At 40.4% G+C, this 9,382-nt stretch overlaps 2 protein-coding genes across 2 annotated transcripts in view; both read left to right on the plus strand.

The window, feature by feature from the left end:
- Window positions 1-234: 234 nt before the first annotated feature.
- LOC104540435 (glyoxylate reductase/hydroxypyruvate reductase-like) lies at window positions 235-4,108 on the plus strand. Its single transcript, XM_010184243.1, has 5 exons — window positions 235-616; window positions 1,854-2,025; window positions 2,478-2,656; window positions 3,398-3,494; window positions 3,883-4,108. Exons 1-5 carry the CDS (start codon window positions 235-237, stop codon window positions 4,037-4,039), a joined length of 987 nt encoding a protein of 328 aa, XP_010182545.1. The 3' UTR covers window positions 4,040-4,108.
- A 2,329-nt stretch (window positions 4,109-6,437) lies between these two features.
- LOC104540436 (glyoxylate reductase/hydroxypyruvate reductase-like) overlaps window positions 6,438-9,382 on the plus strand; it is a 5,697-nt gene continuing 2,752 nt past the window's right edge. The window contains exons 1-2 of the mRNA XM_010184244.1: window positions 6,438-6,819; window positions 8,563-8,734. Coding sequence (XP_010182546.1) covers window positions 6,438-6,819; window positions 8,563-8,734 — 554 coding nt within the window. The remainder of the gene's footprint in view (window positions 6,820-8,562; window positions 8,735-9,382) is intronic.

Below are 9,382 nucleotides of genomic sequence, written 5' to 3' on the forward strand. Positions count from 1 at the left end.
ATGTAGGGCTGAATCTAAGGGTGTGGATATTCTTTGGTGTTACAATCTAAGTCAGCACTTAGTGAAAATACTGGGAAGTTGTCTAATGTACCACGCTAGTACCAAGTGACAGTGGATTTATTCTATATCATTAAAAGCAGTACTGAGTTTCATCGGTTTCCTGTTTTACTGCTGTGAATTTAATGCTGTTCTTCTAAACAAAGGAGTATTTCTTCTGTTCCCCTGTTGCAGGTCATGGCAGAAGCAGAGTTGCCGGGCGTTTTGGTTCTGGATATAGGAGGAACTCATGGTGTGCTAGAAAACCTTGCAGCACTTTTGAAGAAACACTTTCGCCTTATCACCATGAAGGAATTTCTTGAAAACAAAAAAGAAATGAGCAAAAAAATCCAGTCTGTTTTCGTGTTTGAGTGCAGGCCAACTATTGACCGGGAGCTTCTAGAAAGCCTGCCAGATTTAAAGGTAATTGGAAACTCTGGGGTTGGAGTCGATCACTTAGACTTGAAAATGATTTCCAACTTTGGTGTAAAAGTGACCAACACCCCACATGCTGTGGCAGACCCAACAGCAGACATCGGAATGGCCTTGATGCTGGCCTCTGCCAGAAGACTGGTGGAAGGTAAGGTTTTAAATTCTCCTGGATCTTAGCTACTTCTTTGACATGTCTCACTTTTACCATCATACATATGATCTGTCCAAATCAATATTTGGGATGCTTTTACAGGGAAAAAAAAATCTGAAGACTTCATTTTCAGAGGCCTCTGCTTTTCCTATGTCCTGCTGCTTCTTAAGGCAGTGGTGACAAGAGTAAGGCCTTTGTCTAAATGGTGTACTTCAAAGTCACTTGTGATATCCTGTTTGGAATAATGACCAGAGCTTAATTATCTTCTGGCTGTTCACTGTGGGGGTTGTTTATAGATGTGAAAACTGAATATACAATGCATCCAAATCAAATGTTACCGCTTCTCCATTTTCCCATGGAACAAGTGTTAGGAGCTACAGGAGGGTACAAAGCATTAATGGCCATGTCCCCATCTCTAGAGCAGTAATTACTGTAACTCTTACTTTTATTTCCTGCTTCTGCAAAGAGTTTGTCTAAACCAATATGTTCTATTTCCAGAAGAGCACCAGATTATTGAAATAGTTGATAATCCTTTTGACAAAGTTATTTCAAACTGTACCACCAACATTAGTTTGTGTCCTTAAAGGTAGGTCCTTTCCCCACATGCCCTTGCTATGCAGTGCCTTTCAGGGGAAGGAAGGTGTCAGTAGAGACTATCACAAGAAGTTGCCCTTGTCTTCAGGGACTCATAGTGTTTCTATCACCACTCCTCCACTCCTGAGCATGAAATAGCACCTCTTTCCCCATGATGTTTTCTCACTATTGCATCTTGCTGGACCTCAGGTTCTCTGTATAAAAGCTCATAGAGATCCCTGGCAGAGCTGGAATTTTCAACCTTCATCCCCACTCAAGCAGTGGGGCTGCTTTGGGTTGTGATCCAGGAGAGAAATTGTGAGATTTATCACAGCTAAAAAAAAAGTGAAGTCAATGCTTGCAGTATGGTAAGTGTCAAAGAAGCCATTTTTGAACTTCCAAGAAAATACTCCAGCCACAAAAGAGTTAATCCCTAGAGGAGCCATTCCTCCCAGCACAGTACCCACCCAGGAGACCCCTGTGCTACTGGCTTCAGGGAATCACACCGTTCAGACCCTTCTTTAAACTGGTCACAATTAGCATGGATGTTTTTTAAGGGGGGCTTCAGATCCCTACTGCTGTGATGGTGAGAAACTTTTTATTTCCCTCAAGCCTATGTTTATGGTTGATTTCTACCCATTTGGCCTGTATTTACATTCAGGCTGCCAGATTGCGGTTTCTCCAGACACAAGGTCTTTTGCTGTTGACTGGCTGGGAGTGGAAGTAACCAGAGCAACGCTTGGCATCATCGGGATGGGCAGTATTGGGTACAAAGTGGCTCAGAGAGCCAGAGCCTTCGACATGAGGATCCTGTACCATAACAGGAACCGGAGGTAAAATCATCTGGTTTCCTCATGTAAATAGTCAGGGGGCAGTGATGGAAACCACAGCTCTGCTCTGTGTCCCCGCTTTTCTTAGGCACTTGTGACCATTGTAAGCGGGAGGAGAAGCACCAACGTGCCACCACTTCCTCCCTTTGGCTCCCTGGTGCTCCCCTCGGGAAGCAGCTCCCCAACCTCCTATACCTCATATTGCCTACATGCTTTGCTTTCACACATACATCACCCCTTCAGAGTCCCACCACTCCTCCAGCCTTTTGCTCCCTCTAGCCCGCATCCTTCCTTCTCCCCTTCCACCTTCTACACCCATGAATGTATTTTCCTTTACCTTGGCCTCAAACCTCTCGACTTCTGTGCTGTTCCAGATGTCTCCTAGGATTGATTGATTGCTAAAGCCAGTTAGAAATAGTTGGGTCAGTCGTGGTGTGTGTGCATTTTTCCTTCAGAAGAAAGGAGGAGGAAGAGGCAGTCGGTGCCCACTACTGTGAGAAGATGGAAGACTTGCTGCAGCAATCTGACTTTGTTATGTTGGTTGTGAACCTGAGCCCCGAGACTCACAAGCTGATTGGGAAAAAGGAGCTGGGGCTGATGAAACCCACAGCTGCTCTTATAAACATCAGCCGAGGTAGGATCGTCTAAAAGCACTGTTTGTGGCTCCACAGTTAAGGTTGTTTTGTCTGAAGATGTTGCCATTCCCCCCTCCAACCTCAGTCTGTGATACCCCTGTGTTGTTTGAGTCATGAAGCAGCTGGCAGTCTACAAATGAATGACTTATCATAGATCAGATGCTATCCATTCAAAGGTCCTTTGGAATTTAGAGGTGCTCAGCAGATGTTCTGTTCTCTTTAGCTTTATCCTACAGATAGCTTTTTTGGTGGAAATAACTGAAAGGTTTATCAGCACTGATGATGGATGGGGTACAAAGAAAAATGTACATTTCATTTGGAACAGCTACGTAGAAAAAAAATCTCACATGGAATTACAGACCTGTTGGCACTGAACAAGCATATAAGTGAGATTATAGTTTCAGTAAGCAAAGCAGAGATAAAAGAGTGGAAAGCTTGAAGAAATTAAATTATTTGTCTATAATAATATACATTAAGTCAGTGTCAAAATGAGGAAAGGACTGAAACCAGTCACATCCCAGGATAAGCCTCATGCAGTGGACCATAATCCTCCCCTAATTAAAGATTAATATATAAAATCTCTGTTTTGTTTGGTTAATGGTTATTAGAAAGACATTCTACTTTCTAATAAGGCAAAGGTCCTGTAATTTTTCTCATGAGACCCTTGAGACCTTTCCCCACTCCCAGGTAAAAACGTGTTCATTAACTCATCATGATAGCAAGTTTTCTTTTCAATGCAGGTGCAGTTATTGATCAAGATGCATTGGTAGAAGCTCTCCAGAATAAGGTTATTAGGGCTGCTGCTCTGGATGTGACATACCCTGAGCCTCTGCCAAGGTAGAGACTTGTTTTCCGTCCTATTAATCTGAAATGTTTTAAACTGCATGCAAAAGCGTGGTCATAATCTTGATCTTCATAGGGAGCATCTCACTGAGGACAAAACCTCAGCCTGCCTTGTACAATTGTAAATAAATGAGAAACCATTTGCCTTTGCCACATCTGTCAGTTCTTTGCCAGCCTAACGGATGGGCAAAGCAATGAGACTGATAGAGAGGAAGAAGAAACGGGTAAGCAAGCTTCCCACAGCTTTTTCCTTTGTGCTTGTGGCCTTTTTATCTCAACATGGCTTTGCTGTTTCCTGAGGTTCAGTTCTTACCAATTAGCATGGGATAGCTGCAGAGTAAATTCCTTCTGTAACACTTTCTCTTCTTTCTGTTTCTTACAGAGATCATCCTTTATTAAAATTAAATAACATCATCATAACCCCTCACATTGGAACTGCAACGGTCCAAGCTATCCATGCTATGGCAGAAGAAGCAATAGCAAACATGCTGGCTGTTCTCAGTGGCCAACCCATTCCAAGTGAAGTGTTTCCTAAATGAGGTGTGCCAGCTGACATCACTACATCTCCTATGTATGGGAATGCACTATTTCTTACAGTACCACTTTTTTTAAGAAAACAACCTGTTCCTGCACTGCTCTGTGTCATAATCCTGCAAAGCTGTCATCTCACTAGACTTGCTCTGTATTGTTATTTACAGTTCTGAAAAATAAAGTGGAACTAATACAAGGGATTTGTTTGAAGATTTTATACTGAGCATTTATGCACTTCGATATCTTCAGTCCATTATTTCAATGAACAGGTGTGCTCTGTTCCTGGTACTTGCTGCTACATAATGATAAGCAAGTACATCAAGCAGTTTGTGTAACATTCTCAGATGTATTAAAGGTGAATTGAGCATTAATTTCTTGCAGAAATTTGACTGTATCCTGAAACACTTTTCAGCCAATATTGCAATATTCTATTTTTATATTAAAGCACTAAAGAAAGCAGACTCCTTTGAAATTATCCTAGGCCTAAGGTTTCCTAATGTAAAAAAGAGCTCTGCTTCATCTACATGTTAAACCAAATCAAAGCAAATAATTGAAAAAATCTCTTTGATTTTCCTGAGGGGATCCTTTGTAAGCCAAAGTGAATTGCAAGAGATTTAGTTCCTCCATGCAGACAAAAATGATGCTTTTATCTTGACTGCCCATGAAACAATGGTAGATCTACCGCTGAAATAACATGATGAGGGCATAACCTAAAGCAAAATCAGTGATCAGTCCTAATTTCCAGCCCAGGGCCAAGCTTTTTCTTACATTTTCTTGCCTATGAGCAAGCAACAAAGTCAGAAAATTCAGTAAAATGTTTGTCACCTCCATCAAGTCAGGAAGCCTTTCCATTATTTTGCAGTATGGTCAGGCTCCTTGAAGGGATATGTAGAGTTAGACACTCAGATGCAAATAGTGGAATACCACTAACAAGACAACAGCAAGTATTGTAGTAACAAGAAAAGAGTAAGTATTGCTATAGGAGATTACAAGATCTTCAGCCCTTGAACAGCTCTCCCTGCAGCTCTTCCCAAAATTCCTATGGAAAATCAATAGTAGCTGTAAATAGTCTATTGGAAAAAGATAAAAAAATCCGTCAATTCACAGACCCTCAGGGAACGACAAAGAGATGGTCAGTGATTCCTGTAAGAAAGACCCATATGTTTTAATTTGACTGCATTAGTCCTTCTTGGAAAATACTTGCCTAAGCATCTGTTACTTTGTTAACCTCTGATAACCTCAGGAGAAGGCACTGCAGCTGAGAAGTCGCTGGTGTCTGTTCAGGACCAGAAGCTGCAAAAATCTCTGCAATTGATTTCCAGAGAGGTGACCTAAAACAAAACTTGAAGACTCGTGAGAGTTTAAGTTGATATTCTTTAATACAGTGCCAGGGTCCTCTCAGAATCACCTGAGATCTCCACCAGTTGTTACACACAGGCTCTTTTTATTCCCTATACTAACACACATGCATCCTAACTACTGCAAATAAACACATCTCTTCGTAGAACTAATTCTCATAAGTCCAGCCTATTTTGGCTCCTTTCTTCACTGGTCCATAGGTGTCCTCTCATGGTCATCTTGAGGTATTTTCATGGTTAGTGGTTGTCTACTTCATCAGGTGGTCATATCTTCAGCTTCATCAGTTGTCCTTTTGGTAATCCTTCTCTTAGAGCATGCATAGAGGTAGTATTGACTTCATAACCACCTGCAGACTTGGCTTGGCATACATCATTGTTCCTGTTCCTATATGTCCTATATCTTAAACAAAGTGGTTTTCCAAATTGTCCTAAGCTACTTGATTATCCTATTTAATGATTTACCCTACCTGTCAAGCATACATAGTTTATGACCTTGTTTTCTAAGTCCCCTAAGGCATTTTCCATTAGCTTTGGAGGGTTTTCTGTACTTTTCCATTATCACAATGAAGCATTTAAAAATTAACCTGGAAAGTTCATGATAAAGCTGTGCAATTTATTTTCACAAACTAGATTTTGTCCAACATTTTTCTAAGCTGCTTAGACATGGTAATTTGTGATTTCAAAGGGAAAGAGATTTATTGCACCAGAATATTGATGGTCTGAAACTAAGTAATTAATGAGAAATAATATTGTGTTATGATCCTGGTGGCAGTGATATGAAACCTTAGAGACAGATGGACAGAACTTGCTCAGACTTGATTATGTGAATATCTGTGTGTGTGAGTGTGTGTATGTATAGTTGGTTGTATACTTTTAAAAGCTGCTTTTTTGTCTTGGTTTGTTAATTTCCCTATCTAAACATGTGGTTTATAAGATCTCGTATCATAGATGTCATGAAACAGGACATGAAAGTGATTATTCTTTAAAATGTCTGAAAATAATTACATGTCTTTCTTCTGACACTCAGTCTTTCTCCTCTGTGCAGATCATGGGAGGAGGAGAGCTACCTGGGCTTTTGGTAAATGAAATTGGTGGCATACATGGGATATTGCATGGCCACGTGGCGTTCCTGAAGAAACATTTCTACCTCATCACCATGAAGGAATTTCTGGAAAACAAAAAGCATATGAGTGAAAAGGTCCAAGCAATCTATTTGTGGTGGCACAAACCAGTCGTTGACCAAGAGCTCCTCCAGAGCCTGCCAAACTTGAAAGTGATCGCGAATTCAGGAGTAGGGATGGATCACCTGGATCTGAAACTTATAGCTAGCTTTGGGGTGAAGATGGCTAATGCTCCACGTGCTGTTTCCAGCAGCACAGCAGATACTGGGATGGCTTTGCTGCTGGCATCTGCTAGAAGACTAGTGGAAGGTAACATCTCAATTTTTCCGTGGCTTCTAAAAATCATACAAGATTTACCTACCTTTAACTTGACTTTTCCTAGAGTTATCTGTGGTGCGCATAGTTTCACATAATGTATAAAAATATAAATATATTGGGTTGGCAAATAGAGTAATCAGTATTTTCATATATTTTCTATACCATGAGGATATCTAAATTATTATATTATACACAAACATACATATCATATATTTCAACCAGTTATAAAATCATATGACCTTATTTTTCACATGTCATCAGTCTGGGTTGAAATTACTTGAGCAGAATCTAATTACATTCATTTCAAATACAACTTTTTGCTTTATGTACAGGACTTGATCTTAGAACCTGTAATTTAGTTTTCAGAATAAATATGGCTATAGACTTAATTTAACTGTTTCAGGTGAACAACACACTGAAGTGTGCTTCCTACATATGAAATCTTTAATTTTCATTATCTTCTTCAGCAGCACATTTTCAGTGAGTATGATATTTGGCAGGTGTAAGACGTGCTTCGATGTTATAATGTTACAGTGCTACTGACCAAAAGTGGGAGATGCCAAAGCTCAGACAATCGCTGCAATCGCAGGCTGGCAGAGAAATCAGACTGTGGAAGACAACAATGGAGCGGAACGAGGGCATATGCTTAAAGCTGGGGCTTAGAAGTGCAGGCATATTCTCAGGGGTTTAAATGGATTGGTGCAGAATTGGGGAATTTAAGGAGCATTAGAGAGCAATAAGGCAGCCTGCTCCTGTTTCGTCTAGTAGCATCCCTTCTAGTTTCTTGCACAGTATTTTCTTGCCATTTCCCAAATAGACCTACCCTGGGCTTGGTTAGAATGCCTCCTGCTTCAGGAAAAGGTCCTCTAGATTTATCCTGCTAAATTTACCTGCCTTTGATTTGCCAGCTGTACCACAAGATTCATAGAAACTCAAAGGAGACTTGTCTTCCCCTAAATCTGTTTCTACCTCACAAGGAGGAGATGGATTAAAAGGGAGATTAATTTCTTGTTCACGTCTACATAAACTATCCCTAGTGGCATTTCTGATGGCTCTGCCTTGGCATGACTGAGTTTTATCCTGAGGCATTTTTTGATACTTTCACAATATTCTGCTTATGTTTTAGAAGAGCTGGCAATATCAGAAGACTGAAATATCAGAAGCCTGCCACCTTGCTAGCAGAGTAAAAAGTGCCGTCTCTGTGCATATAAGTTTATTTTCTATGTTGTTGAACTATCCAAAATTTTGCAGGTTTAACAGATAACTATGGAAATCATGGAGTAGTGATTTTCAAAGAAGTGACATTTTTCTTTCTAAGGAGAGTGGCAGATGTGAACAGGAAACCTGTTCTTATTTTGAACAACAATACCAACATCTGGTGTTATTCTCCTCGTGACAGTTCCAAACTCTGCAGTGATACTGGCAATAATAACATTGATAGTTGATGCAAAACAGGGTGACATTTTTATGAGTCTAAAGCAATAAGAGGATTTTTAGGGGAGGTTACACCAAAAGGCTTTTTGTAGTATGGTGAGAATAAATGGGAGTGTCACATACACATGACAGGGAAAGTTGTATTAGAGAATCACCTAGAACATGACAAAAACCATTGCTATTTAAAATTGTGTGTTTGTAACCATTGTACTACAGCAGCCCAACAAGCCCAGACTCTTTTGTCTTGTTCCTCTGTGTTGGACCCCATTAATTTCTCATGTTGGAGTATCTTTCTTGCAGGCTATCACCTTGCAATTTCTTCAGATACGGACTACTGTGAAGCTGATTTTCTGGGAGTTGAAGTTACTGGAGCTACTCTGGGGATCATTGGCATGGGCAGGATTGGGTATAAGATTGCTTTGAGAGCCAAAGCATTTGAAATGAACATTTTGTACCACAACAGGACACACAGGTAAAGATACATTCTGAGTGTAATTACAGCAGAAACTCCCTTTTAGATAGTCAGTATATCCTTTTCAAGGAATTATGTCAGGAATACAGCAAGAAGTGAAGGAATAAAGCCAAGGTTAGAACAGAAGAGAAAAGAAAATGCTTGTCTCAAATTGGTCTTGTAAGGAATTACTTGGTGATTAAACACTTGGAAACGTAATTTAGGTTTTATATTAGAAATGCCAAGGTTTTCTGGAGATGTCAGCATTAAAAAGAAAACCAAGCTTATACCTTTTTCATTTTTATGATATTTTATTGTAGTGACACACAACTCCACCTTTTGTTTATTTTTTTCCCCATATTTTGAAGATTCAGCACAGGGGCTCTTCAATGTGAAGGTGAGAAAGATCCCCATGTGCAACTAGAGGCCATTGCAGTCAGTCAAGGTGCAGTCAACACGCAGAGCAAATGTTTACTGCCATGAACCATGATCTACTGTGAGACAACTTTACTCCTCCCTGACTGAAGAGAGAAGCTGCAGTGCCAGTACATGTGGCTTTCAGTGATTTTCTCCATATGCAGGCTGCAGCAGGAGGGTTACTGCTCTAGCTAGCCCCAACCAAATCACAAGGGTGGATGAGGGCAGAAATTTCTAGCCTTGTTTGGCATT

The sequence above is a fragment of the Mesitornis unicolor genome, unplaced genomic scaffold, assembly GCF_000695765.1.
Source record: "Mesitornis unicolor isolate BGI_N332 unplaced genomic scaffold, ASM69576v1 scaffold19855, whole genome shotgun sequence".
Classification (NCBI taxonomy): domain Eukaryota; kingdom Metazoa; phylum Chordata; class Aves; order Mesitornithiformes; family Mesitornithidae; genus Mesitornis; species Mesitornis unicolor.

Bases quoted from the DNA above. Each gene is read 5' to 3' on its own strand.
- LOC104540435 (XM_010184243.1), top strand. From the start codon at position 235: ATGGCAGAAGCAGAGTTGCCGGGCGTTTTGGTTCTGGATATAGGAGGA. The intron at 617-1,853 runs GTAAGGTTTTAA...ATTTACATTCAG, and splicing joins TGCCAGAAGACTGGTGGAAG to GCTGCCAGATTGCGGTTTCT. The intron at 3,495-3,882 runs GTAGAGACTTGT...TGTTTCTTACAG, and splicing joins TACCCTGAGCCTCTGCCAAG to AGATCATCCTTTATTAAAAT.